We start from the raw sequence: 27,691 nt of genomic DNA on the forward strand, positions 1-27,691 counted from the left end.
TATATGCTAGAATGTAAAAGCACCTACTTATTCTTAGCTTTAAAAAAGTGTAATCAGCAAGAAATCCAGCTCACCTAAGAGATTCTTTAGCTTACTATACCAAGTCTCAGTTGTTCACATGAAAATAAATAAAATAAAATAAGACTCTCTTCATTTATAAATATAAACCCCAGTAAAAAAAGTTAAATACAATATATATAGCAGGAAATACAATCCTGGAATACGTATCAATGACATGGTTATTTTGCAAAATAATTCTGCCCACAGTTCCTGTCGAAAATCTTTTTCTTTTTAAGTGAGCTTCATCCAGATGGGTGATACTGGGTTCTCGTTCGCGTGCTGCTCCCTCTTCCAAAAGTACACTCAAGGTGGCAAGATCAATGTCAGTATCGTGATAGCACCCATCAAAGGCCATGGCTTGCATTGCATCAATGTTATACAACCCAGCAACCTAGAAGGAAGAACAATTGAATCAATGGATTTACTTCACTGGGGAACTCATGTTGTTGCAGCTGTAGTCTTCCACAGTCTGTGTCAGGCTGAATAGAAAACAGACACAACAGGCATTAAGGCATACAAAGAACTTCTTTGTTTTGTTATAGAAAAGCCAGTGAAGCTATTATGAAAGAATATTAAAAGAATTTCAGTGAATTCCATGTCTCCAATAGCCATAGCGAACGCAGTGTTTATATTCTTTGGTCTTTTTTAAAAAAATCTTCATTGTATGACTGCTTGAAACTATTTCCTATTTCTTGGTTAAGGACTAACCTGGTTTCAAACTGTTTTATTCCAACAAGCCTACATTTTTCAGTTGTCTTGAACTACTCTTCCTATCATCCACAGCCAAATACTAAGGAAAATGTGGCCTTGATATAGTTTTGTCGATGTTTAGAATGAACATTATCAGAAAAAGTGAAACTGATGAAGAAAAAACACTTCTACTAAGTGTATGGTATCATTGTTTTACTTATATTTGAATATTTTTACATGAGGAAAAATATTTGCAAATATATACCTTCCCTCTGTTTTTCAGATGTTTTCGCTCTTCCACTGTTGTGAGATAATTTACAGCTGCATATTCGATAACAGATAGGAAGACAAAAAGAAAGCTGATCCATAAGTATACGTCCACAGCTTTTATATAAGACACCTGGGGCATTGAGGCACTTACTCCAGTAATTATGGTTGACATCGTCAGCACAGTAGTTGTACCTGCCAAAAGAAAGGAAAAGATAGGAGTGCTATCAGTTTGGTCTTGCACTCTATGAAAATATGCACAAAAAGGCTATGGGTAGAAATGGCTGTGGGTATCTTGTTTTTCTTTCTTTCCGTGGATAGAAAATGTAGTATTTATTATAACAAATAACTAATGGAACACCTCATATAAAGTTGTTGCCAGATTTCAACCAACATGTTGTGATTCAGGGTCAGCCTGTGGGTTCGGCAGTTGGGTCGGACGACTCAGAGGAGGAGGGGGGTGTTGAAGAGCTTGCTGAGGGGGTTGAAGATCTTGCTGATGAGAGCCCTCAGCCAGGCCCCTCCCACCTGGTCACGACGGAGACCCAGCTGTGTGAGCCTGACAGCGTGAATGAAGATGACCCACAGCTGGCCCTGTTCAAGGACGCCCGACGCAGGAGGCAGTCAATCAGGAGTAAACAGAGGAAGGCAATGGGGCACCTCGGAAGGAGGCAGAGAGAAGCCACGCCCTGAACTGTATAAAAGGGGAATGCGTGGGAGGGCTGGTTTGCTGAAGGCAACCGCTTGATTAGTTCCTGTTTCATAGCTCCTGTTTCATGGTTGGTGTCTTGTTTTGCTCTGTTTTATCTTAATAAATTTGGCAGGCTTAATTCCAGCCTCTTGCCCTTTGCCTTTTCTGCAGGGCCGGTAGCAGGCTGGTACAGAACACAACACACACATCAACAATAGGTTAATAGAACCACTAATTTATTTATGATTTTGACTGAAAATATGAAGCTGACCTTGATTTTTTTTTCACTTTACCTTTTGAAAATGATTCAGTTCTATTTGTCTTAGTACTTCAGCATGTAGAATCAGGAAATCTTTTAACTCAAGCTTGGAGAAAAATGCAGTGTGAAGGATATATTTGATTACAATTACAATTATATTTGAATACAATTATCCTGGAACAGATTATGCTTCCTATATGGTGGGCATTTTATAAATATTTAATATAAAACCCAATATTTAGTTAAGATTGTTTATTCTCACTTTAACAATAATAAATGTGCCGACACGTTACGTGAGAATAGCAATTGTTCACTTTTAAAACATTCTGCAATTGCTTTTTAAGCATATTCCTTTATTATTATTACATCATTATTCTAAACTGATAGCTCTTAACAGTATATTTTAAAACAGAAGCAAAATTCCATATGGGGAGTCCCGTTATGTTAATTAGGATGAATCATGGAAAATTAATATTCTCTTTTAAATCTTTCCTGCAGTTCTGATTCTGGAAGCAGATACGTCAAAACCATGATTGAAAGCTAGGATATCGTAATCCATTAAATATGTTTTTAAGCATCATAGCTTTCACTTATTCTACAATTAATAATTGAAGAAGAAAGCATCAAAGATCAATTATTTATTTGGTTTCAAAATGTGGCCTTGTATCTTAAGCAGGATTTTAAAACAATATAAAGAAAGCATGTAGTGAACGTTCTTTTTTTTTAAACTTCTTTAGCAAAGGTGGCCATAGGAGGCATCTGTAGTTTCTTTTGTGTGAATTTACAGCATAGTACAGTATAACTTTTATCTCCAGAGTCAAACTGGGATGTCTACATAGATACTGCCTTTGCCTTGCTTATATACAGTATGTGTGTGTCTACTCAGGATGGATTTATATATGTTGCCTCAGTGAGGGTGCATAGATGTATGTGTGGTGTGTGTGAGAATTCAATCAGATTTTTTTCATATAGAACAAAGTAATTATTCCCTCTGGAACACACCATTTTCCAAGAAATGGTGCTAATAATTCTTTCAGGAAATCTATATTTCCCCGTTATATCAGAGCACCTTTATGATCAATGGGCAACTTGTGGAAGGAGGAACTCCATTCTTTTTCCTAATAATGGAATAGAAAACTATATAAAACTAGATAGATCGGAATAATTATTATCCGCTTTCCTGTAAGACACTTCATAAATACAATACCAGGCTCTTCAAACAACCTAAAATAATTTATAATGAAAATTTACCTAATGATACTCTTGCAGGAACAGCTCTTCGGTCTATCCAAAAGGAAATCCAAGATAGCATCACCATCAACATAGAGGGGAAATAGGATTGTAAAACAAAAAAGAAAATATGTCTCCGTAGAGCAAAGTTTATAAAAAGCCGATTGTACCAACCTGTAGAAAAACATAGACATATCTTACTATCTAGCCCATGCGATTTTATGTTATCCTTTGACTTTACAATGCCTTTCTAAAAGAACTACATTTTTCTTTTATGAGAAACTTATTAAATATTTACTTAAATGTCCTTCTTTAATGACCTTTAACCCTAAAGTATTCTGTAATGTGAATCATTCCATCCCAATTTTGGATTATATTCCCATTTATGTTTTTACTTCACCTATGTTTACTTCACCTGGCTTAATGCTTTTTTAAAAACCTGACATGATAAGGTGACTTCTACTTTTAAATAGCTGCTTTAGCTATTTATTCTAATGGTTCTTTATATGAAAGACTTCTCACCTTCAGTTTTATTTTTGACACATTCTTTGATATCCAGGTAGATTTCTATGAATAAATTAGTGAGAGAAATCAGGTCTAAATTATGCCTAATCATGCCTTGTCTTGGACAAGGTTGCAGTATGGGTATATTTACAGTATTACTATGGGTTCAGTCCCAACTCCACTTTATAAAAGAATCTTTTCCAGTTTCAGACTGATACGCTGGGATATAATTTTATCATCCTCAGGTCAATTCACCCTGAGACCTCATATGGGAATATACAAACTACTGTGGGTCCTATCTCTGAGACTTTTCACCCATGTATAGCTATTTAAACACTGAACAGTCTCAGTAAAAATTGGAGAAAGGAAGAATTCATTGCATTAGTGAGACTTGATAGCAGAGACATCAGCAATTCAACAGTATGCACGTCCTGTATATTATGCGCTTAGTAACAAAGAAATTTCATTTCAGCAATACATCAACACAGCTCTATAAAGAAATAAGAGAGTAAAAGAAATGTTGTTCAATAGTAGGGAAATGTAACTACAGATAGTCCTCACTGAATAACTGCCTTATTTAGCAACTATTCAAAGTTATATCTTATTGAAAAAATGATTTTACAACTGATCCTCACACTTATAACCATTAAGCATCCCTGTGATTCTCAAGAATGAAATTTGGGTGCTTTGCAATCAGGGCAGTTACAACCATTGCAGTCAGGGGATCACCATTTGCACAAATCAGAGTTGAACAATTGTATTATCAATCTTACAGCAAAGCTGTTCCTTTCTTAGACACTGCCACAAAATTCTATTTTAATAAATTGAATGTGAAGTTTTGAATAAGCATTTGCTGACAATTAAAGTCTCCAAGAACTATTCTGATAACAATGTGTTCTAAGGTAGGTACCCTCTTTAAACCATCAGTCAAGTGCAAAAGTATTAAAATTATTTGATTTGCAGTTGTCTTCAGCTATAGTGAACACTATAAAACAAGACTTCAAGTGAAATTTATCCTTTGGAAAGATGGCTTGGTGGGCAGTAGACAGATTGCATAGAACAATCAAATAGGTATAGAACAGCGGCTCCCAAACTTTTCTATACCCTGCACCCCTACAACGCTTCTGATATATTCTCGCATCCCTTACAAAAGTTTGAAATAACGGCAACAAATTATGCATATACACTATGATTTTGAAAACCCAAGTTTTTGCACCCCCTGGAATATCGTCTCGCACCCCCAGTTGGGAACCACCAGTATAGAAAGTTCAAAGTACAAACATGGCCACGTACTTCATCCAAGAAAGGATTTGAGGAAAATTCAGCTCATTCATTTAATAAAAAAACATATTTAGGTCTTTTATTATCTTTTTTAAATATATGGATGTCATGTAAAGTTAGTAAAATTTAAATCAAAGATTAAATAAACACTGTATATCCAGTGTGTGGAAAAATAGCACCTCTTTTGAACTGATTTCCTTTGTAATCCTACTGATATTTTTATTTGCTAAGGTCAAAATAAATACACATTTATCACAGGACATCTATTTCTCACTCTTAAGAGTACTGTACCTGTACTGCTGTAGAATGCTAATCCACTAGAAGCACTAAATTCTTCAATGAAAAACTGAGAAAGAGAAATGTACTCATCTATACTTAAAGATTCATTGCCCTGTTTCCAGTACAGCATCAAGTCTTCTTCATTGTAAGCATCTGTGGAATTATTAAAAAAAAGTTGCTATGATTGTTATTATACATGTATGTACATATCTCCAACTTCTTGCTTTCCTACTTTGACTGTAATCAATGACATACATAGCATTTTGACACCTCAAGTGGTTTTTTTTAAACAGCCGCCTCCTCTTGGTGTAGTAGTTAAGGCAACAGACAGAAAACAGGAGACTATGAGTCTAATCCTGCCTTAGGCTCAAAGCCAACAAGATGACCTTGGGTCTCTCTCTCTCTCTCTCTCTCTCTCTCTCTGAGCCCTAGAAGGAGGCAAGGGCAAGCCACTTCTGAAAAGTGCTGTCAATAAAACTGTAGGGGTCATTATCAGAAGTCAAAGCTGACTTAACGGCACACATTTTTTTCCCTGTGCCAGCGTTGTGTTAGTGCACTGGCAGTAGGACCCAACTCCATACCAACCTCTATCCTCCCCCTTGTCTTTGGCAGCATCTACGTGGAGATAACCTAAGATCTGCACTCTGACCAAACCACTGTCACCACCACACCACCCTGGTACACCAATGACTACAGCAGGGGTGTCAAACTCAATTTCATTGAGGGCCGCATCAGCATTGCGGTTGCCCTCAGGGGGCTGGGTGGGTATGGCCAGGGTGGGCGTGGCCTACTGGGTGGGCATGGCTAGAGTGCATATGGCCTACTGGGTGGGCATGGCCAGCTCTACATTGTTCGCATCAAGGGTGCCTATGGGGGCCTGGGCAGGAGTAGGACAGATCTGAGGGTCTCTGGCAGAAGGAGGGTCTCTGGGCCAAGGCAGTGGGGACTGTTCCCTCAATGTTTCCAGGATGGCTTTGCGGGCCACATGAAACCACTTCGTGGGCTGGATCCGGCCCCCGGGCCTTGTGTTTGACATGTCTGGACTACAGCTTTCATCATTGTAATCCATAGATGGAAATTTGGAAAGAATTATAATTTTATTAGAAATCTATTTCACCTCACTAAAGCAGTGAAGGTTGATAAAGTGATCTTTTTTTGCCTGCCTGATCTATTTAACTATTGGTAAGTGGTTTCCAAGCCCTGCTTGGGATTAGATATGATACTGGAAGAAGGGAGTAACTAGGAGTGACATGATAGCAATATTCCAGTATTTGAGGGGCTGCCATAAAGAGGGGGTCAACCTATTTTCCAAAACACAAGAAGACAAGACAAGAAACAATGGGTGGAAACTGATCAAGGAGAGAAGCAACCTAGAACTAAACTTCCTACCAGTGACGACAATTAACCAGTGGAACAGCTTGCCTCCAGAAGTTGTGGGTGCTTCATCATTGGAGGTTTTTAAGAAAAGACTGGGCAGCCACCTATCTGAAAGGGTATAGGATCTCCTGCTTGATCAGGGGATTGGACTAGAAGACCTCCAAGGTCCCTTCCAGCTCTCTTCTGGTTGAAATTGAAATTGAAAAGTGCCTCTGCCTTGAATCAATGGTGATGGAAATAGTCTTGTGATTGTCTTATGCAAACTATTAAACATATCGTGCAAGATGTGTTCTCTGGTTCCCTAGAAGATCTGCATGAAGCAATACAGAGGCAATCACCTGGATAGCTGAATTGGACATCCAGTTATGAGGTCACTACCATATCCCCATAGAAGTTTCACTTATAATTAAGTGGACTGTGTATATACTGTATGTTTATTTCTCTACTATCATGTTCTCATCATATGCTAAATAATAGTCTCATATTATGTAGTTATTGTCTCGATTGACAAGAAGAAGTTCAGGAGGGTTTTTTCTATTTTCTTAAATTTTATCATCACATTTTAGGACATACAGTATATTCATGTTTTCTATGTTCTCCATCTCAGACTGAAAAAAATGCATTTGTTTTTGGCAGGTCTGGTCAGAAGGGACTCCCAAAAGGAAGATTTGGATCCTCTGCTGCTCAGGAGCTTACAGTTCCTCACTGCTAAAATAAAAGATCCCTTCAGATAGAGTATTGTTCTTCAAATGGAGCAATAGTAGTTAATCCTAGGATAGATATTGGCAGTGCTTTTTTTGTATAAGAAAAAGGTGCCGGAACTCACACATGTCATACAACCCACCTTGCCTATCCTACAAGGTTCCATCCAAAAAAGGTGCCGGAACTCCGTTCTGAGCGTTCTATGAGAAAAAAAGCCCTGGATCTTGGAATCCTTGGTACTCTCTGAGCATGTTTGTTTGCTTGTAGGCATTTCATTACTGACAGGAAAATCATCAGTGCAAATGAGTGTGATGTTTATTCCCTGTGTAAATACCATAGTTTGCCTTGCCAATTTGGGTGGGGGTATGGTAGTTCCTTGACTAGGATATTGTTCTCTGATTATTTGCCTGGTGTTAGTACCTGTTTACTTGGATGTTGGCTGCTGGAGATGATGTGTTCTGGCCTTTTTGTTTGTTTCTAAGCTTTTTCACTCGTTAAAGTGGCATGTAAATTATTTCTTTGTGTCTACTGAGGGCTGATTTGTCTGAAAGCTAAGCTTCCAGGAATTCCATAGTGCTTCTGGACTGTAGAATGCTCAGTTTCCCAGTTGGAACTATTGTTGAGTCTGTCCATGTACCGTGAATTTAAAGAATTGTTATTCTTTGTTCTGGCTGTTACTTGGTGTTCATAGATCTGATCTGCCTATCTTCTGCCTGTCTGACTGCTTCTTAACCTCTAACTAAATTTAGTCAGAATGTGAATGGGAGACCTCCAAGATGTAGGCTAGGGTGGGAAAGTAAAATAAAAATTAAAAGAATAAAAATTATCTTGGAAGAAATCAGTGACTAGCTATTTCATTGCTGCTAAGAAAACAGAATTCCCTTTTGAATTGAGGGAAACTTTGTGTTTACTCTTATCACATTCAAATTGCAATGTAGTGACCATATTTGGGGTGTTTCTGGGGCTGTGGTCGAGTTTAGGGGCAAATGTGGCTCATGGCTGGAGATTATCTTGGTTTTGTTCATCCATTGTCAGAGCACAGTTGATCAAAGATGAAAAGTTAAAACTTGTAATATATTTATTGGCACAGGAACTGGTTACTCTGCCTTGTCTGTGAATATTCTGTCATCCAGGTCATGGTTGTCCCAAGGCAACTGGACTTTGTTTTTTCCTTAAAGACGTTTCGTTTCTCACCCATTCAGACTGAATAGTGGAGAATGGAAGGATTTATATTCTTTGCTGTCAAAGAAGCATGACTGCAAACAATATAAATCCTTCCATTGCCCACCATTCAATTCAAAAAACAAAGTTCAGTTGTCTTTTGAAAAGCACCTTGGGGCAGGGGTCCCCAACCCCCCAGGCGGTGGCCCATTATCGAGCTGCAGCCTGTTTAAAATCAGGCCACAGGAAAAATGGGCAAGCACGTACACGTGAAGCTCCACTCACATGAGCAGAGGGCACTTGCAATCACGCACGAAGCTCCATTCATGTGTGAGTACAAGCGTCCTCTGCTCATGTGAGTAGAGCCACACACATGAGCGCAAGTGCTTGCCACTCGTGAAAGTGGAGCTTCGTGTGCGAGCGCAAGCACCCTTCACTTCAGGAAACTCCATTTGTGCGAGTGGAGGCCACTCATGCCACTAGCATAAATGGAGCTGTGGGCTCCCACACATGCCTGCCACTCACACGCACACACCCGGCAGGCAGGCCACCAAGCTAGAAAGGTTGAGGACTGCTGCCTTTGGGTTTCTCTGTCTTCTTTCACAAATGTTTAGAAATGCGTTGGGAGATCACTTCTCAAACACATTTGGTAACACCAATATTCTTCAATAGCCAAATGCTGATTTACATACCTTTAAAATGAATTATGTGTAAAGCTACCTATTACATTTGGAAACCATATTTCTTAGCAAAGCTAGACTTACAGCTTTCCAACTCTAGAGAACAATTCTGAGTGTCAAGTGGGAATCTACTGAAGTCCATGAAACACATAGCAGAAACTGTTATCCTGTCAAAAGCAAAGAATAGACAATAACTTCAATAATCATAAAATGATTGACAATTTATGAAGTGCTTAAATATGAAGTATTTCAGTGGGCTCCTATATTTATTTTTCAAGTTTTCCTAAAAGTACTTTTGTGCTCTCTCATTTTAATTCAGAGGAGAATATATCAAATATGGATTGGCTTCAGTTTCAAGACAGCAAAAATAAAACTACAAAGGAGTTTTCAGGGGAAAAGCTCCAGCAATGTCCACAAGCTCAGTTCTTTCCCACTTTATCATATCCCAGTCACTTCAGGATAAATGTGATGATATTCTCCAGCACCATGAAATTCCTACCTGCTGTGATTTTGAAGGCAGGGATTAGACCAGGGTCCCCACACCCCTGGCTGTGGCCCAATACAGGACAGTGGCCTGTTCGGAACTGAGCTGTACAATTGGCAGCTGCTTGCACTCATAAAGTTCCCTTTGTGTGAGCAGCAGACATGCACCGCCATTTGCACCAATGGAGTTGCACCACTTGCACGCGCCTGCCTACCACTCACAGCAAACTATCCTCTCACACACCCCTCCCACCAGACACCAAGCCAGAAAGGTTGGGGACTGCTGACTTAGACAATAGCAGTTAACTTCTCAGGGTGCCACCGGTTAAAGATTGCCGGCGGGTAACACCCTGGGGGAGGGCCTTCTCTGTGGGTGCACCTGCCCTCTGGAACCAGCTGCCCGCGGAGCTTAGGACTGCCCCCGACCTTCGTTCATTTTGCCGGGACCTGAAGACCTGGCTCTTCGAGCTTTCCGGCTCAGGCTGAAAGTTTTTAATTGGGGTTTTTTATATTTTTTTCAGGGATTAAATTTAATTCTTTTTAATTCTTTTTAATTTTTGTATCAATGTTTTAAGTACCCTGTAAACCGCCCTGAGTCCTTCAGAAAAGGGCGGTATATAAATTCAATAAAATAAATAAATGAAAAAAATAACATCATCATTATCTTTCTGCCATTGGGAGGAACTTCTGTTACCAAACTCCTTTCTCCTATTTCCTACTTTCCTTTTATTTTCCCAAACCAACAAAATATTGAAAAGGAAGTATGCAAAGGAACCCAATTGTCAGTCCATCAGCAGCATAATCCTCTGAACAACATGGGGCAAAAGCTGACGTAAAAAGGAATAAATGGCAAAACAACAACAACCCTGATTTCAGAAATGCACTGAATCTGGTTGGGGGCTGCAGACCAAAAATAAAAAATAAAAATTCTCCCAGTACAGTTTTAGGAAACAGGCACATGGGCAGCAGCTTAAAATAAAACTTAAAACTGCTCCATTATGAACTTCTTTCCTTCATCCTTCCAACTCATCTGATCCAGAGTAGAGCCTGTGCAGCTCGCCATAGGCTTCACAGTGAATGCATTTATCTGAACATAAGACCACTATTGGTAAAGGGGTTGGGAAGATTCTGCATGCTTTTCCAACCTCCTTTCCTTTCTTTTTTTTCCTGATTTATGACCAGAATTCTTTTCTTCACTTTGAGATTTTTAACTGAGCTTTCTAATACAACCTTATACAGTATTGGGTCATTTTTAGATCAATAACTGGATTGATCTTCATGATTATCTCCTATGGAACATACAAGATCATCAGCAGAGCCAGAGGCCCATCTTTTGTCTGAAACTCACCCCAAGGATTCTTTTCTCAGAGCACAGGAAAATGACAGCCTTATGTTGATATGTTATTATGTAATCAGCAGAAACAACATTTGTGTATTCGTTGTGAATTGGCAAAACATACATTACTATATTTTAGTTGTTTTAAACCAGACCAAGGAAGTGTGTTATTATCATCTCCATTTGGCGGTGTGGATAAACTTAAGATTGAGAGAATCTGGCTTGTCTAATGTAAACTGACTTTTGATGGCTAGACAGATGCAAATTTAGACAGACATGGAAGAAACATTGCAGTGAAAGTGATCTGTGGGGCTGAAAGTCACTGATGTAAATTCAGGGAGGGTTGTATGGGCTCTACCGGTTTTATAAATAAACCAGCCTTTCTTAAACAGACATATTCCAATCATGTTGTGGAATTATATCATTCCTATGTTTTTTATAACCTTGTTAGCTAAGAATTATGGAGAGGTATATTCCCTTACATCTACAGCAGTGGTCCCCATCCTTTTGGGTACCAGGGACCAGTTCCGTGGAGAGAGGTTTTTCCACGGACTGGAGGATGCATGGTTTTGTCTGCTGCCTGCATCCCGCAGATGGGGCTGTGCTTGTTTGTGCGGACCGGTTGTTGGCATGCTGTGGCCTGGTACCGGTCCACAGACCGGTGTTTGGGGACCCCTGATCTAGAAGGTACCAATTATGGGAGGACTAAAGTATCCCACTCCCCATGGTAATTCTCCTCTGTTGTATGTGTTCTCCTGACTGAAAGGTAAGAGATCTGTGCTTACCGTAAACTGAAGAGCACATTGCCATCTGGATAGATACGTAACATAATGTTCTCCATGGTTGTGTCATGGATAAAAGATCTTTTAGAATGAACAAAAAATGTGTCAGGTACCCAAATCTTTTTTATTAACCTTCCATCAAAGGTCATGCTTCTGTTTCTGGTACTAGGAAATGAGAGTCTTTCATCCTTCCAGTAATGCCTGAGATACAAAGTCATTGTGAAAACCTATATAAAAATAAGAGGAAAAAATACCAAATATGCGTTTATCCATTTAATAATATAATTGTTAAACATGCCAAGGCTAACATTACTCTTCAGTAGTGAAGCCATTAATAAGAATTAGTAGTTAAACTATTAGCATTAAAAGTCAAAAATTTACTTTGGACTATTAAGAAGCATGATTCCAAGAAAAGGTGTAGCTGCTTTAAGGAGCTGCAGAGAGATGCTTTGTGCCCATCTCAATATACCTTGTAACATCTTCCTTCCCTTTGAATCCAAAGGACTGCACAGCCATCTTAAGTAAATACTATGCCCTAGTTTATTCACAAAATACTTTATGGAATATTGTTTCATGAGGCATAACCAATATTTCAGCAGGACAGGTTGCATATGTTAAATAGTAAGTATTATTCAATGTTTCAATAGATTTAAAGTTACAATGCACTTAGGAAAAATGGTTTCTATGTATTGAACACCTATAAGTCTTTTTATAAACAAATTGGAAGGTTCAGCTAATTTTTGGGGTGGGTGCTCAAATGTTAATATCAATGTTAAACTTTATAATTTTGGGGCTCAAAAATTCTTAGTTTGCCTATTAATATTCACAGATATTTTGTAGACCTTTATGTTCATAGACAGCTACAGGGATAGAACAAACTCTATAACTTGTGTAATTGCATCAGATATCACAATACAAGTCCATAAGGGTAAGATTTACATTATGATATCACAATGAAAATTTCATAATTTTGATATAATCTTCATATCACGTACTTCCCTGTGCTGGCATATTCTGAAAATACATACCAAGAATTGAAGATTAATGGGAGGATATAAGTAGTCCTCAAATTCCAGCCTCAGTAGAGCCCAAAATTTCCAAGAGAGTTAAGTGAGTTGTGCCCCATTTTATGACTTTTTTGCCGCAGTTGCTAAATGAATCTGGCTTCCCCCATTAACTGCTTACCAGAAGCTGTCTTGGAAGCTTACAAATCATGATCACATGATCCAGGGACAGTGCAACTGTCATGAATACATGCCAGTTGCCAAGTCCCCGAATTCTGATCACATGACTGGGGGTGCTGCAATAGTCATAAGTGTGAAAACTGGTCATAAGTAACCTTTTTCAGTGCAATTGTAACTTTAAACAGTTACTAAAAAAATGGTTGTAAGTCAAGGACCACCTGTATTGGAAATGAGTATTATAAGTTTAATGGGCACAAAAACTCAAAATTATAAAGCTGAAAGGACATTCTCTGCCAGTTACACAATGATGTGAATAAGTCGTCTCTCTTTTCATTTGATAGGACTATTTAGGAATTCTGTCTACCTATTCTTAATTTATATGATTATTTTACTTTTTGCATTATTCTTGCGAAAATAATTGTAGACTATTATAGGAATAAATAGGTCTTTATTATGCTTATGATATAAAATATGTTTGGTTTTATAAGATCTTTCTTAGTTTCTCAGATAGAGATACATTTTGATAGGGAACAGATAGAATAATTAGTTGTATAAAACAATCACTTGTTTAGCGAATAATACACAATTATTTGAAGATTCCCCACTGCCCATTTTTCCCCTCTTATTCCTTATCATCAATTTGCTGATTATTTCACCTGCATTTCTGAATTACATTTTCAGCAACTGAAAGAAAACTTACCATGTCAACTTCTGAAATTCTGTCAATGCTTTCTACTTGCACATCAATGCCCACTGGGGTTGGTGATCCTTTAACATACAGAGAACAAACAGCAGTAATAAAGGATTATTTTAAGTCTTTTGCTTCGTCGGAGTTTAACCACAGCTTAAATATGGACTTCACTATTGCTTTGAAGTTTTTTTAGAAGCAACTGTATGAGCACTTTTTTCCAAACAGAAGAGAGCCTTCTGATTATATACAGCAGTTGACAGCAACCTAAGATCCATGGGAACTATCTGTGGTACCGGATATAACTTGTATACACATTTAGTCACCTGTTTTTGCTTATTCCTTCAAAGGGTTGGTGATTGCAGGACACCCACTATTTTGTATTTCCTTAAATACCCTCACGTGAAGCTATGAATTCCTTGGGAGTTTAAAATGATGGATGCTTTGTCTCAAAATATAGTAGACCTACAAGGGCCAAATGGGCTAGCACGCACTGGAGAAGCCAACAGGCTTGCAAATATAAAGTGGTACAGGTAGTCATCAATTTACAACCATTCATTTAGTGACCATTTGAAGTTATAACAACACTCAGATAAGCAACGTATGCCCATTTCCCAACTAGCAGCCATTGAGGCATCCCCACGGTTACGGGATCAAAATTTGGACACTTGGCTACTGGTTCATATTTATGACAGTTGCAGTGTCCCAGCATCCTGTCATCACCTTTTGTGACCTTTTGACAAGCAAAGTCAATTGGGAAACCAGATTCACTTAACAACCATGTTACTAAGTAACTGCACAGATTCACTTAATGGTGGCAAAAAGATTGAAAAACTAAAATTAAAACTCACTTGACTACTGTCTTGCTTACCAAAGGAAATTTTGTGCTCAGTTGTGGTCATAAGTTGAGGACTACCTTTATTCCCTCTCCATTTTACCTAAAGTTCACCTTGCTACCATTAATGGGAGAAAAGGTCTATGGCATTGATTCTGTAATGTAGGTCAGTTTTTAGACTGGCCAATTGAGAAAAGAGGATGCTGTATTAGAAAACGTGGCCTTTCTCAAAATGCATTCTTAATGCTTCTGGGATGCAAAAATAATTCCATGGAAATTCTGAAGCACTTGCACAGGAATGTGCCATACATTTTGGGATAGGCATTGTAGCACTGTATTGTAAGTCAGTAAAAGTACAACGTATTTTATAAATGACCTTAAGAATTCATGGTTGAGGTCAAATATATACTGCATTTAGGGTGTCTTTTTCATTCAGCTTGTGAAACTGGGAAAATATTAAGAAGTAATTTAAGGCTTCTCATTCCCTTACATAAAAAAATTCTTACATCAGTTCTTTCTAATCATCAGAATAAATTCTCTCTGTTCTTTTTTTTTATTGAAAAGTTTTACAGTACATTTTAACTTTAACAATCCCCCCTCCCCCCACCCCTACCTAACCCTCCCTATCCCTCCCACCCATTCCCCCCTCCCCCCCCCCCGACTTCCCAGAGCTAAATACAGGGTATAAAAACAAAAAACAATCATAAGCATCCATATGCTAACAACAATAAACTATTAATTCTATCACCCTCTAGCTCATATAAAATAATTACATACAAAAAGGAAAAAAACAGAAAAGGAAACTTACTCAAATGCTAAATGAAATTTCTTAGTCCCATATTTGTTCTGAATATAATCAATCCACTTTTTCCACTCCATAATATAACGTTCTTGCGAATGATCTTTCAAATAAGCCGAAATCTTTGCCATTTCCGCCAGGTCAGAAACTTTTAGAGTCCATTCTTCTATAGTCGGCAGTTCCTCCTTTTTCCAATATTGACCTATTAAAAGTCTTGCTGCTGTGATTAAGTTCAGCATCAACTTAACGTCCACCACAGTAGCTTCTGTAATTATGCCCAACAAAAACAGTTGCGGACAAAACTTTATCCTTTGCTTAAAGATCTTCTGCATATTCCACCAAATTTTTATCCAAAAAGCCTTAACCTTTTTGCAGGTCCACCATATATGAAAATACGTTGCGTCTTCACCTCCACACCTCCAACATTTAGGCTGATAATTCGGATACATACTTGCAAGCTTTTTAGGGTCTAGATGCCATCTATAAAACATTTTATAAAAGTTCTCTCTTAGGTTTTGGGCTTGCGTGAATTTTACGTTCCTCACCCAGATCTTTTCCCACGTGTCCAACGTAATAACTTCTTGGATATTCTGAGCCCATTTTATCATACAATCTTTAACAAGTTCTGTTTCTGAATCGATTTCTATCAATGCAAGATATATCCGTTTGATATGTGCTGGACCCTGGTTTCTAATTTGCTTTATCAAATTTTCATCAGTCATTGCAAAACCAGTTTTCTGATCTTCTTTCCACCTGGCCCGTAACTGAATATATTGAAACCAAGTTTGAACGATCTTCTCATCTCGCAAGAGATTGTACGGCTTCAAACACCAGACATTTCTTTCCAAACTTAATATCTCCTTATACGTAGTCACATCATGTTTGAAGCCAACATTTATGTTTTCTATTGCGTGTTTTGGGATTGCCCACAACGGCATCTTGTAATCTAACTTATGTCTATACTTCTTCCAAACTCTCAGCAATGCCTGTCTTAAAATATGCACTTTAAACACATTATCCACCTTCTTATCATACAACAAATATGCATGCCAGCCAAATAACAAGTCATGGCCCTCAAGATTTAATAATCTCTCTTGTGTCAAATTAATCCAATCACTTATTCCTGATAACGCAGCAGCTTCATAATATAATTTAAGGTTAGGTATTTTAAGACCACCTCTTTCACGAGTATCCTGCATAATCTTAAGTTTAACTCGTGGCCTTTTCCCTGCCCAGACAAATTTATTGATACCCCGTTGCCATTCTTCCAAATTAGAATCTTTTTTAAGGACCGGTATCATTTGAAATAAAAATAAAAATTTAGGCAGGACATTCATTTTCACCGCTGCAGTTCTTCCCAACAAAGACAATTGCAGTTTTTCCCAGCTCTCCAATTCTTTTTGAATTTTTCCCCATAACTTTTCATAGTTATTTTTATATAACTTTGTATTAGAGGGTGACAAATACACCCCCAAATATTTGACCCTTTTAACAATCTCAAATCCAGTTAATCCTTCTAAAAGGGCCTTTTGCGATACTGTCATATTTTATCTAACTGAATGAAAGCTAATGCATAAAAATAATTTTGTTAAAAAATGGACTCTGTTTACAGTTCCCATTAAAATACTGTATAAAATATTTATAAATAATATTTGAAGCTTCCAAATACTGTAAACATAATAAAACCGAGTATGTGTTACATAACTTTTCATATTAGGTCACATGCAGTTTGCAATTTTTCTTTAATCACAACCATTTTGGGACTATGGAGTTGAAAGACAATTATTGATTAACACAATATTATTTCAATAACTGAGATATGCTATCATATAAATATGCATGAACCTAGTGTTAATGCAACCTCCATTCTGTTGATTTTAAAGTAAATCACATAATTACTGTACTACATTTAAAGGTAAAGGTAAAGGTTCCCCCGCACATGCGTGCTAGTCATTTCCAACTCTAGGGGCCGGTGCTCATCTCCGTTTCAAAGCCGAAGAGCCAGCGCTTGTCCGAGGACGTCTCCGTGGTCATGTGGCCGGCATGACTAGACACCAAAGGTGCACGGAACGCTGTTACCTTCCCACCGTAGTGGTCCCTATTTTTCTACTTGCATTTTTACGTGCTTTCGAACTGCTAGGTTGGCAGAAGCAGGGACGAGTAACAGGCGCTCACTCTGTTACGCGGCACTCGGGATTCGACCCGCCAAACTGCCGACCTTCTGATCGACAAGCTCAGCGTCCTAACCCACTGAGCCACCGCGTCCCTGTACTACATTTATACAACTGTAAAACAGCTTATTAGCTCAGCTAACATCATATAAATGACTGGAGTGTTTAAGTCTAGGATATAGATTTCTCCCTTCTCTGCATTAGATGACTTAATTTCTTCTAGATGTTGGGATGGATGTTGCAAACTACTGTACACAATGAGAGCTCAATCAAAGCACTTGGAAGACTTAAAATTAAGCACCTATCTTGTCATCATCCACTTCCTGGAAAACCCATCACAAATGAAGCAGGTGACCTACTTGAAGTTTGACAAACCCCTTGTGGTACTTTGGTGGATTTACCTAATGGTAGAAGGCAAAAGGACATTGACACTAGCCCTGATACCAGAAAGTGTCCTTCAAACAGCGTTTTAATTCAGTTGCAATCATTCTGTATAGAAGTAGTGCATAGAATAGAGAGCAGATTCCAGAATAATCATTTTCCAACTAAATCACTGGAGATTCATTTGGGCACATTCAAAGATAGCAAGTCATTACTAAAAGCATTTTTTAAAAAAATTAAAAATATGTCAGCTCACTGTGGTTGAGATGTACAACCAGTTATAAATCTACTAAAGAAAATAAACAGACCGCCAAGGAAAGCACAGTGTACTTTTAGCTGTAAGTTACCTCAATTTGTACAAATCAGGCTTGTCTGTAATGTTAACATAGGGATTACCAACCTTTTATAGCTAGAATTTTAAGAGTGTGTTAAAAATTATGTGATATCTGCACCTAATGGCTGCAGTGGTGGTGTGGCCAGTCACAAAGCAGCCGTTTACAGGAAGACAAACTGGGAACATTGTTTCTCTACATAAAAAACAATATGTTTTAATATTTTATCTGTACACCACCCAGACTGCCTCTGTGAGGCAGATGGACAGTTTCAAAATTTGATAAATAAATAAACCCAAATTTAATTTTATATCAGAGCATATGGACATATTTCCAAAATGTTGCAACTCCCCGTAATTCTCATTTTCTAAGAGTGCATTCTCAGTACATGCAGGATCCAGAAGCAGTGTTGGAAATAAAAGTTATGCTTGACACTGGCAATTTGTTTTATAAACTGCTAATTTCCAATTTAATTGAAAATAATAACTGAATAAATAGGAAAGAAGAGAAGAGAACTATTTTTACCTCCAAAGCCAGGTCTCATGGCAAAATCATGGTTCTCTATATGGAGAAGTTCTTCTGATTTCATGGGTGGTACTTTAGTGCTATCCAGTTTCCTCACCTTAAATTCTTGTTTTCTGGATTATAAATAAACAAATAAATATACATATATATACTGTTCAGATACATCCACCAGAAATTATTAAATCATTCTGATTTCTTACATAAATAATAAGTCAACATTTACTGTCAGCCAGAACATTCTAAGTATCCCAGCAAAATATGGAGATATAATCCAATCTTGGTTTTGGTCCTAACCATATATTAATGCTTAAACAAGCCCACATCTGAGGGGTTCCAGCAGATGCTATTTCCTTTTCCATGAATACATGTACAGATACAATAAAATAATGTATGTAAATACAGGAATTCAGAAATGCAAGATTTCATGGCAATTACATTCTTGATAGCTTTATCAATACTTGGCAGAAATGATTTTAAACATTAATTGTTACAGAGTTAGAGAGCCCTTGTCCGTATCAATAAGAACATTTTTTCTAGTTTATGTGGTAGGAATTATTTTTATCCTTTTCCTCTGTCAGTAGGTGCAGTATGGATTGCCATCCCATTACAAAATGAATGCAAAGCCCCAAAGTATATTTGAATTATGGTTAGGAATAAAATTATTGTATCCATTGGTCCCTAAATCACAGAAAATAGTTCTTAAATGTCTCAGGAAAGGATTTTGTTGCTTTCTGAGCAACTATTTCCACAGGTCAAAAAAAGATTTATCCCTTCCAGAATAGTAATAGGAATACTCCTGCTGCTCTTAGCAGAAATATATAAAATCTATGAAATAAATATCTAAATCTGTTCCATTCTCTTCTGCAAGCAACGTAAGAATAGTGAATTTAAAAGGATGAAATATTAATCTGTTAGTTCTATTTCAATATTCATTTTGAAACATAGCTTCTTTCATATGCTGTAGATCAAGAATTTCTCCTTAAGGGAGAAATTTTTCTACCTAGTCCATTGTCACACTGTTATCCCCAGAGTACATGAACAAATGACACTATCCTTCTGCCATGCCTAACTCTTTGCAAATGCACTCCATGCCTATGTTTTCCAGCTTCAGCTTGATTTTTCCCCCCAAACTGAGTGATCCTAAGCTTTTCTAAATGGATGGTTTCCAGCACTTCATTCAAATGTAACAACCCCAACTCTAATTGGCTGTAGTACCAGACAGGCCCTACTCCCCTTCGACAACTGTACCCTGTGCATCCATTTCATTCTTGACTGCTAGGCTGTGCCCCTCACACATGTTATAAACTTGCAGTTGATCCAGTCTTGCAACATTAAATCAATAAACTATACTCTTCCCCAGAAACTTACAGGTAGTCCTCAATTTACCAAGGAAATTGATACCTTTGCTAAACAATGTAGTCATAAAGTGTGATTGCATCATTTGGTGATGGCAATCCCTGCAGTATCAGTTGCCATAATCAACGCAAACCAATGATCATTAGGTGAGGCAATTTTCTTCAGCTTCCCACAACCACTTGGGAAGTTAGCAGGAACTTGTAAGTCCTAGGCAACTCACAAACAGGCAAATAGGAAGGTCAATGGTTGCTGCTGGGTGGATGGTGCAAGGGGGTATGTGAGAGCATGAAAGAGACATGGCAAAGATTTGGGAGGGTGTGCGAGGGTACTTGAGGCATGTAAGGGTGCAAGAGAAGTGCGGCAAGGGTGCAGGAGGATGCACAAATAGCAATATCATTTAGACTTATATACTGCCCCATAATGCTTTACAGCGCTCTCTGGACAGTTTAAAATGTCAGTCTATTGCCCCCAACAATCTGGATGTCATGGTTCCGATAGATGAGACCAGTAAAAGCAGAACTGCAAGGCTAGAGGATTCCTTAAGTAACATGTTTATTGGCTACAAGTTATCCGCACAGTCAAAAGTGAAACCAAGTCTAGAGTTCCCTCCAAAGTGTTGAAATGTTACAAAGTTGAACTTCCCAACCCAGCACTGTGTAATCAACTACGTTCCCCAATAGCATACTTTGGCGGGCTTTCTAATGGAAGGCTCAGCCCGCCAAATTCCCAGGCAGCAATGACCTTGGTTCCCATGGGACAAAATATTGTTTAGGCTAACATTAAAATCACCCATTCCCCCCCTCCCAGTCCTGTGGCAACCGAAAACAAAACAAAATGGTTTTCGCAGGATTGTTTCAGTGTTGAAACCGGGTTCTCATTTTACCAACCTCAGAAGGCTGGAGGGCTGAGTCAACCTGGAGCCCCATCAGGATTGAACTCCAGGCTATGCGCAGAGCTTGCCTGTAATGCTACATTCTAACCACTGCACCACCAGGGCTCCTAAGGTGCATAAAGAATGTTAGGGAGGCATGATGAGCCTTGGGGAGAGTATGCAGGGGCACACAAGTAGTTGGCAAGGAGCTGAGGGGAGCTGAGGGAAGATGCATGGGTACAGTGCATTCAGAATGTATTCAGACTCCCTTCACTTTCATCAATGTTGTTATGCTGCAGCTGAAAAAAATATTGCAGTACTCCGGACAGGCATTAGGAAAGGAAAGGAAGCATGTTTAGCAGATGGGGCAGAAAGTGAAAGGGGTGGGGTCCTAAAGAGTTGTAAGGATTAAATGGAATGTACTTGACAAAGGGGAGGTAGTCCTCATTTTCTGACTATTCATTTAGCCACCATTCAAAGTTATGATGGCACTGAACAAATAATGATTATGATTGATCCTCAGAGTTGTGCTCATCCCTCACACCTACAACTGGTTGCAGTGCTCCATGATCACCTGATTGCCAAAAAACCAGTAGGGAAGCTGGCAGGGAAGTTGGAAGTTGCTGAGGTACAGTGCGTTCAGAAACTATTCAGAGCCCCTTCACTTTTGTCAATTTTGTTATGCTGCAGCCTGATTCTACAGTTGTTGAGATTCATTTTTTTCTCATTAATCTATACTTAGTACCTCATAATGACAAAGTGAAAAGGAATTTTAGAAATCTGTAAATTTATTAAAAAGAAAAAAATGAAATACCACATTGGGATACCACATTCAGACCCTTCACTCAGTACTTTGTTGAAGCATCTTTGGTAGCAATTACAGCCTCGAGTCTTTTTGAGTATGACACAACAAGCTTTGCACACCTGGATTGGGGGATTTTCTGCCATACTTCCTTGCAAATCCTCTCAAGCTCAGTCAGGTTGGATGGTAACCATCAGTGGACAGACATTTTCAGGTCCCTCCAGAGATGAGGGAAAAGGTTTGTTCTCTTAGCTTGTGGTTTGGTTTCTGAATGTTTCATTACCAGGCTAGGTAACATCTTCAGTGGAGTTTAGGGGATGCCAGTGTCAGTGTACTTCAGTTTATAAGGACTTTAGGTGTAGGTGTTTTGAGTGAGGGTCTTGTGATGGATCTTGTAATGGGTCAGGTGTGAGTCATCAGTGAGTCTTGTGATGACTCAATAGGGATCAAGTAAAGCATTGGCTGGGCCACTCTAGGACATTCACAGATTTGTCCCTAAGACACTTCTGATTGTCTTGGCTAAGTGCTTAGGATCGTGGTCATGTTGGAAAGTGAACCTTCGGCCCAATCTGAGGTCCTGAGCACTATGGAACAAGTTTTCATTGAGGATATCTCTGTACTTTGCTCCACTCAGCTTTCCCTCAACCCTGACCAGTCTTCCAGTCCTTGCTTCTGAAAAACACCCCCACAGCTTTACTGTTGGAATGATGTTGGGCATGTGATGAGCGGTGCCTGGTTTCTTCCAGATATAATGTTTTGAATTGAGGCCAAACAGTCCAATCCTGGTTTCAGCAGACCAGAGAATCTTGTTCCTCACAGTTTGAGAGTCCTTCAAGTGCTTCTTGCAAACTCCAAGTGGGATTTCATTTGTTTTGCACTGAGGAGAGGCTTCCATCTAGCCACTCTTGCCATAAAGCCAAGATCAGTGGAGGGCTGCACTGATGGTTGTCCTTCTGGAACTCTGTCCCCATCTCTACACAGGATCTCTGGAGCTCAGTCAGAGAGACCATCAGGTTGACAAACATTGACAAAAGTGGTCTGAATACTTCCTGAACGCACTGTAACTCAGCAACTTCCAACTTCCCTGCCAGCTTCCCTACTGACTTTTTGGCAATCAGGTGATCATGGAGCACTGCAACCAGTTGTAGGTGTGAGGGATGAGCACAACTCTGAGGATCAATCATAATCATTATTTGTTCAGTACCATCATAACTTTGAATGGTGGTTAAATGAATAGTCAGAAGATGAGGACTACCTCCCCTTTGTCAAGTACATTCCATTTAATCCTTACAACTCTTTAGCCCCCCCCCCTTTCACTTTCTGCCCCATGTGCTAAACATGCTTCCCTTCCTTTCCTAATGCCTGTCTGGAGTACTGCAAGATTTTTTTCCTTTTCCTTTTCCCTTTCGTTTTTAATTTGTAATATAAAAACATTGCTACTTTGTTTTTCCTTTGGCTTACAGAGGACTGTAGGAACAGTAGGACCACCTGTTTCCTGCTGTTTTATTAGTGGAACTGCAATTTCTGAAGTTAGCTTTAGAAACAGCTGGAAGCTGCATGGGAAACAGCCAGCTTAGCCTTGTGACAATTGTAGCTGAGGATTGCCTTAGCTTAGACCCTGGAATTTTGGAAGTTAAAATCCACACGTCTTCAAGATTGTGAAGGCTGAGAAACACTGCCTTAGAGGAAGAAGGAAGCAGAGCAGGTGTCATCAACCACCACCACTGGGACAGCTGAATAAACAGACAGAGTAACTGTTTGCACATTTACCCTACAGTACACATATTTTATGCCAGTCTTCTTCATTTTTGTCATCTATTTGTCATTTTTGGTATAATTTTCTCATGTTCTCAATGTCACTGTATTTTTTAATGTTATTCATATCTCTTTGAATCACTGCATTTATTTAAAACAGTGAAACTGTGTTTTGAAATCAAGGTTCCAAATTATGGTTGCATATATGGACTTGGTGGGCAAACATTTACTAGAGCAAGGCTAAATGTCCAATAATCTTATATTAAAATTTTAAAAAAGGTTGTAGGAAGTCAGATCTTTCTAAAGATCTCTCTGATCCTTTGTTTAAAAAATTCCAGTTAAGAACATTCGGATCATCTAAACTGATATGGCTGTTTTCAGACTATGAAATGGAGAATATACAACAAACAAGTATTTAATAGTTTGTGAATTAGGTCACATCACAGAAACTGGATTTCTGCTCCTTTCTGCTCCTTTTAATGGAGGCTAAATCCATGGAACAAGATAATTTGTATTTAGATAAAAGGATACTAAATTTATGTATATATGTTTGCTTTAAATGTAATTAATTCCATTCATAATAGGCTTATATTTTCTTGAGAAAGCTGGTATGGTTACTCCCCTAAATAATATTGTTGTTGGCTTTATTTCAATATCCTAAAAATATCATTTTTCCATAGCATCACCTTTGAGCTGAGTTTGGTTCCTTGTTAATTCATGAGCTACCCGGGTGGGGGGGGGGGTTGGCAAGAGTGCAACATTGACTTACTATGACCCTCTTCTTGGGTGTGTTGATACATATTTCTTACTGCAGAGTACAGCACTAGCAATTTTCTATCTTAAATATGTTCCAGGTCCAACCCCATTGCATTTCCAAGCTCAAATAAGGTCAGTCATACTGTCACCATTTCATGAGACTCTGCTTATAGACTAGCTGGATAAATAGTAATTTAATAGTTATTCAAAAATAACAGTGGCAGCATTAGCTCTCTGTCTCTTTTCTCTATTTTACCCATATGCCACTAAGTGACCAACCCATTGGTCAGACTTCCATTTTTCATAACTAATATGGAGTCCTGGGTAGATTCTGGGAATCAAGGTATCCACAGGTGTGGTAGGCAAAATGAAGATGGCAATCATGATGTTCTGAGTTTTGCAATATTAGGGCTGTAACACATGCTTCAATTACACTATCATGCTACTGTCTTGCCCTTTTTATGGCCACACTGCAAATACCTTTGCTTGAAATTTTACTTATAATCTCCTGTTCCAGGTTTTGGAATCTGGCTGCAGAAGAAATTACATCTCATTTTAAAGACTTATATATAAAATGAGGTGTAATTTCTTCTGCAGCCAGATTCCAAAACCTGGAACAGGAGATTTTAAATCTTGGTCCAGTGTTCGATGAAAAATAACTCTGCTAATTTAAATGAAACCTAATCCCAGGTCAGTGGCAAGTTCACTTTTTTTCCCCTTACTATAGAACTGCAAATAAAATGTAGTGACAAAATGCTAACTATGACTTCTCCATTTGTGTCAAAATAAGAAAATATATAAAAGGTCCTATTTTTACTTTTAAAACATACAAAAATGAGGGAAACAGACTCCCCAAATAATCCAGTCCTGTTCCTTGTGAAATCAGTGCATGTGCATTGTGTTTCTTTTGGCACTTGACCAGTGAAAAAACTTAAGATTTAGAAATCTCTATTACAAGAAAATGCTCCCTTTCAAACATCTTTCCACCACCACCCCTTAAGCAGTGGTAATGGAAAATAAATCTTGTTGATCAGGGTGCTCAGGTTTGTCATCTGAACAGAACCAGCTGAGAAAGATTCTATATAGAACTAAAGTTGGTTTGAAATGTCCTTTCTAACAAGGACTAGCCGTTTACCGTGGTATAAATGTCCTCACTGTGGTATAAATGTCAAGAAAGAGAGTGAGCAAATGCTTCTCGATTTCAACTGCTCTGAGTTAATATAGCTTCAGTGAAAGTGAATGCTTGTATTTTCAAATATTTGTACAGTACTTCAGGAAATCAAGTCTCCCTTTGCAACACAAGATAATAAGCAATCATTCGCATCTCAGGCAATTACTTGGACTGCTTTTAAACTGATTGGCTGAGATCACACATCATATTTAAACTTCATATGTGCATGAAATTGTGGTAGTTTGTAAACCATAGCTTATGGTTTAACATGAGGAAACCTGAATATGCCTTTATCAGCAAACTATCATTAAAATAGAAACCAAACTTAACTTAGTGCAATGGAAAATTGGAAACACCTTTCAGATTCATTTCAGATCGATCTCAGCAGTTGTGACAAATTCTAATTCAGACAAATTCTAATTCAGACAAACACAGCAGTTACAATAGTCACTTTGTTCTTAACTGATCCAGATAACTACTGGTATACCAAAGCATGTAAGCCATGTGCCTTTATCTTTTTTGCTGAAGTGCTAAGGGTAACAATATCTCATCTCTATTCTCCAGTCCCTCACACTGAGCACATCAGAAGCTATGTAGGAAGTAGCCTTATACAAGATTAAACTATGGGTCCACCCAATCAATTTCTGTTTGGCTCTGCATTCAAGCAAGAGTCTTTCCAATTCCACACTGGGCTTTTGAAGTGCAAAGCTTCATAGTAATTTGCCTGACTTTTGTTCTCCCATCTGTAACTTTTGATGGATAAGCTGGAGAATTAGAGACAGGGGTAATCTGTATAGAGAAGCCTAAATCTGACACTAACCCTGTTCTCTGAGTCGTGGCTCAAAGTAGCAATGCTTGAGATTTTAATACCCCCTCTCCGTACCGTATTTTGGTAAGGCCAATAATGTAAAACGTCCAATCGACTGAGTCTTAAAATACAGCATTAAACGCCTTTAGCTTCATGAACTCAAATTGAAATTGAATAACTAGCTAAAAAAGCTTCTCTTTATATTTGGTAATTAAATAATTCCACCAGATTAAAGCCAATGTATCTGTATAATACAAACCTTCAATTACATGGGTTTAAAAGAACATCAGTTGTGATGCGTGCTGGCCATCTTGCTTACCTGTTATGTCTTTTCATGAATGACCTTTGAGAATGATTGTGGCTGCAGCAATGATTATGGTGATCGCTGTTATTGGGTAAAACAGAAGTAGGCCAAATACAGGTGAAGAGCAGCAGTTTTAATGCAGGGACCATGTCTTCCAATCCATAAAAATCAAATCAATTTCTATCAGTCATCTTTCATTCCAGCGGTCCACTTATTAAGAAGTAATCTACTCACGCGATGAAGGTGTAGATAATATGAAGCATCACAAATTCAAAGAAAAAACAACAACATTCCACTTTTCATTATCTGAAGTTTCTTCTTATTTCTGCAGTTTTAGAAGTCCTCAGCATTCACATCCTGTGGTTTATCTCTCCTACTGTTGCAAGTTTACTTTTAGAAATATATTAAATAATATTGTGCGTATTGTTTACTCTCTTTTTCATCCATTGTTTCTCGCTCTGTGGGAGCATTTCTAGCCCAAAGCCTTAATGCTCAGTATACTGTTTGATAAAGCATTGACACAGACAAAAGAATGATGTCATATTTAATCTCCTTAATCCTCCACATTACTGGTTTTTTTTAATAAGAAAAACTTTCATTTCCCCATGAAAATCTGTGTTTAATAAACAAAGGTCAGGCAAATAAACTTACTACATATGCGGAAAATAATTCAGAGCATTGGGCTTATTTATGTATTAGGTGTACGAAAAGTAAACATAAACAATTTTGTAGATATTTAATGAAAACCTACCATCACAGTATCTTGTTTATCGAAATAAAATGGAAGCAAGTTAAAGCATAATATACCCATGGTATTACCGGTAATTGATCAGAGCACTTAGATTCTTACATAAAATACTATCCACTTGAAAAGGTATTGAAACAAGTTTCAGTGAAAATATGTGTATTTCCAAATAGGTTTGGCCTTTTCCACATTTGTACCAGATTCTAATAACATTTTTTTCTGCTCTCACCCTAGTAAGTTGCCTTCATCTTTTCCCCAATCCGTAATGGAGACAAGCTTAAGTTGTTCATTGCTGTACTGGTGCTAAAATAAAATGTCCTCCGGATTGCTTGAATTTTAGCCCTCATAATTGTCAAGCATTGTATTTCCAAAATTGGTTCACAATTCAGCAATTTCTGCCCATCTAGCCAGAAGAGATCCTGTGCA

General features: G+C 38.2%; 1 protein-coding gene across 1 annotated transcript; it reads right to left on the reverse strand.

The window, feature by feature from the left end:
• GABRR3 (gamma-aminobutyric acid type A receptor subunit rho3) lies at positions 1 to 26,669 on the reverse strand (the record flags this gene model as incomplete). Its single annotated transcript, XM_081327223.1, has 9 exons — positions 1 to 451; positions 1,016 to 1,212; positions 3,219 to 3,371; positions 5,274 to 5,414; positions 9,266 to 9,348; positions 11,786 to 12,009; positions 13,667 to 13,734; positions 18,698 to 18,810; positions 26,536 to 26,669. The coding sequence occupies 9 exons, from the start codon at positions 26,667 to 26,669 to the stop codon at positions 155 to 157; spliced, it is 1,410 nt and encodes a 469-aa protein (XP_081183349.1). The 3' UTR covers positions 1 to 154.
• Between the last annotated feature and the right edge of the window lie 1,022 nt (positions 26,670 to 27,691).

The sequence above is a fragment of the Vipera berus genome, assembly GCF_964194415.1.
Source record: "Vipera berus genome assembly, chromosome: 4".
Lineage (NCBI taxonomy): Eukaryota > Metazoa > Chordata > Lepidosauria > Squamata > Viperidae > Vipera > Vipera berus.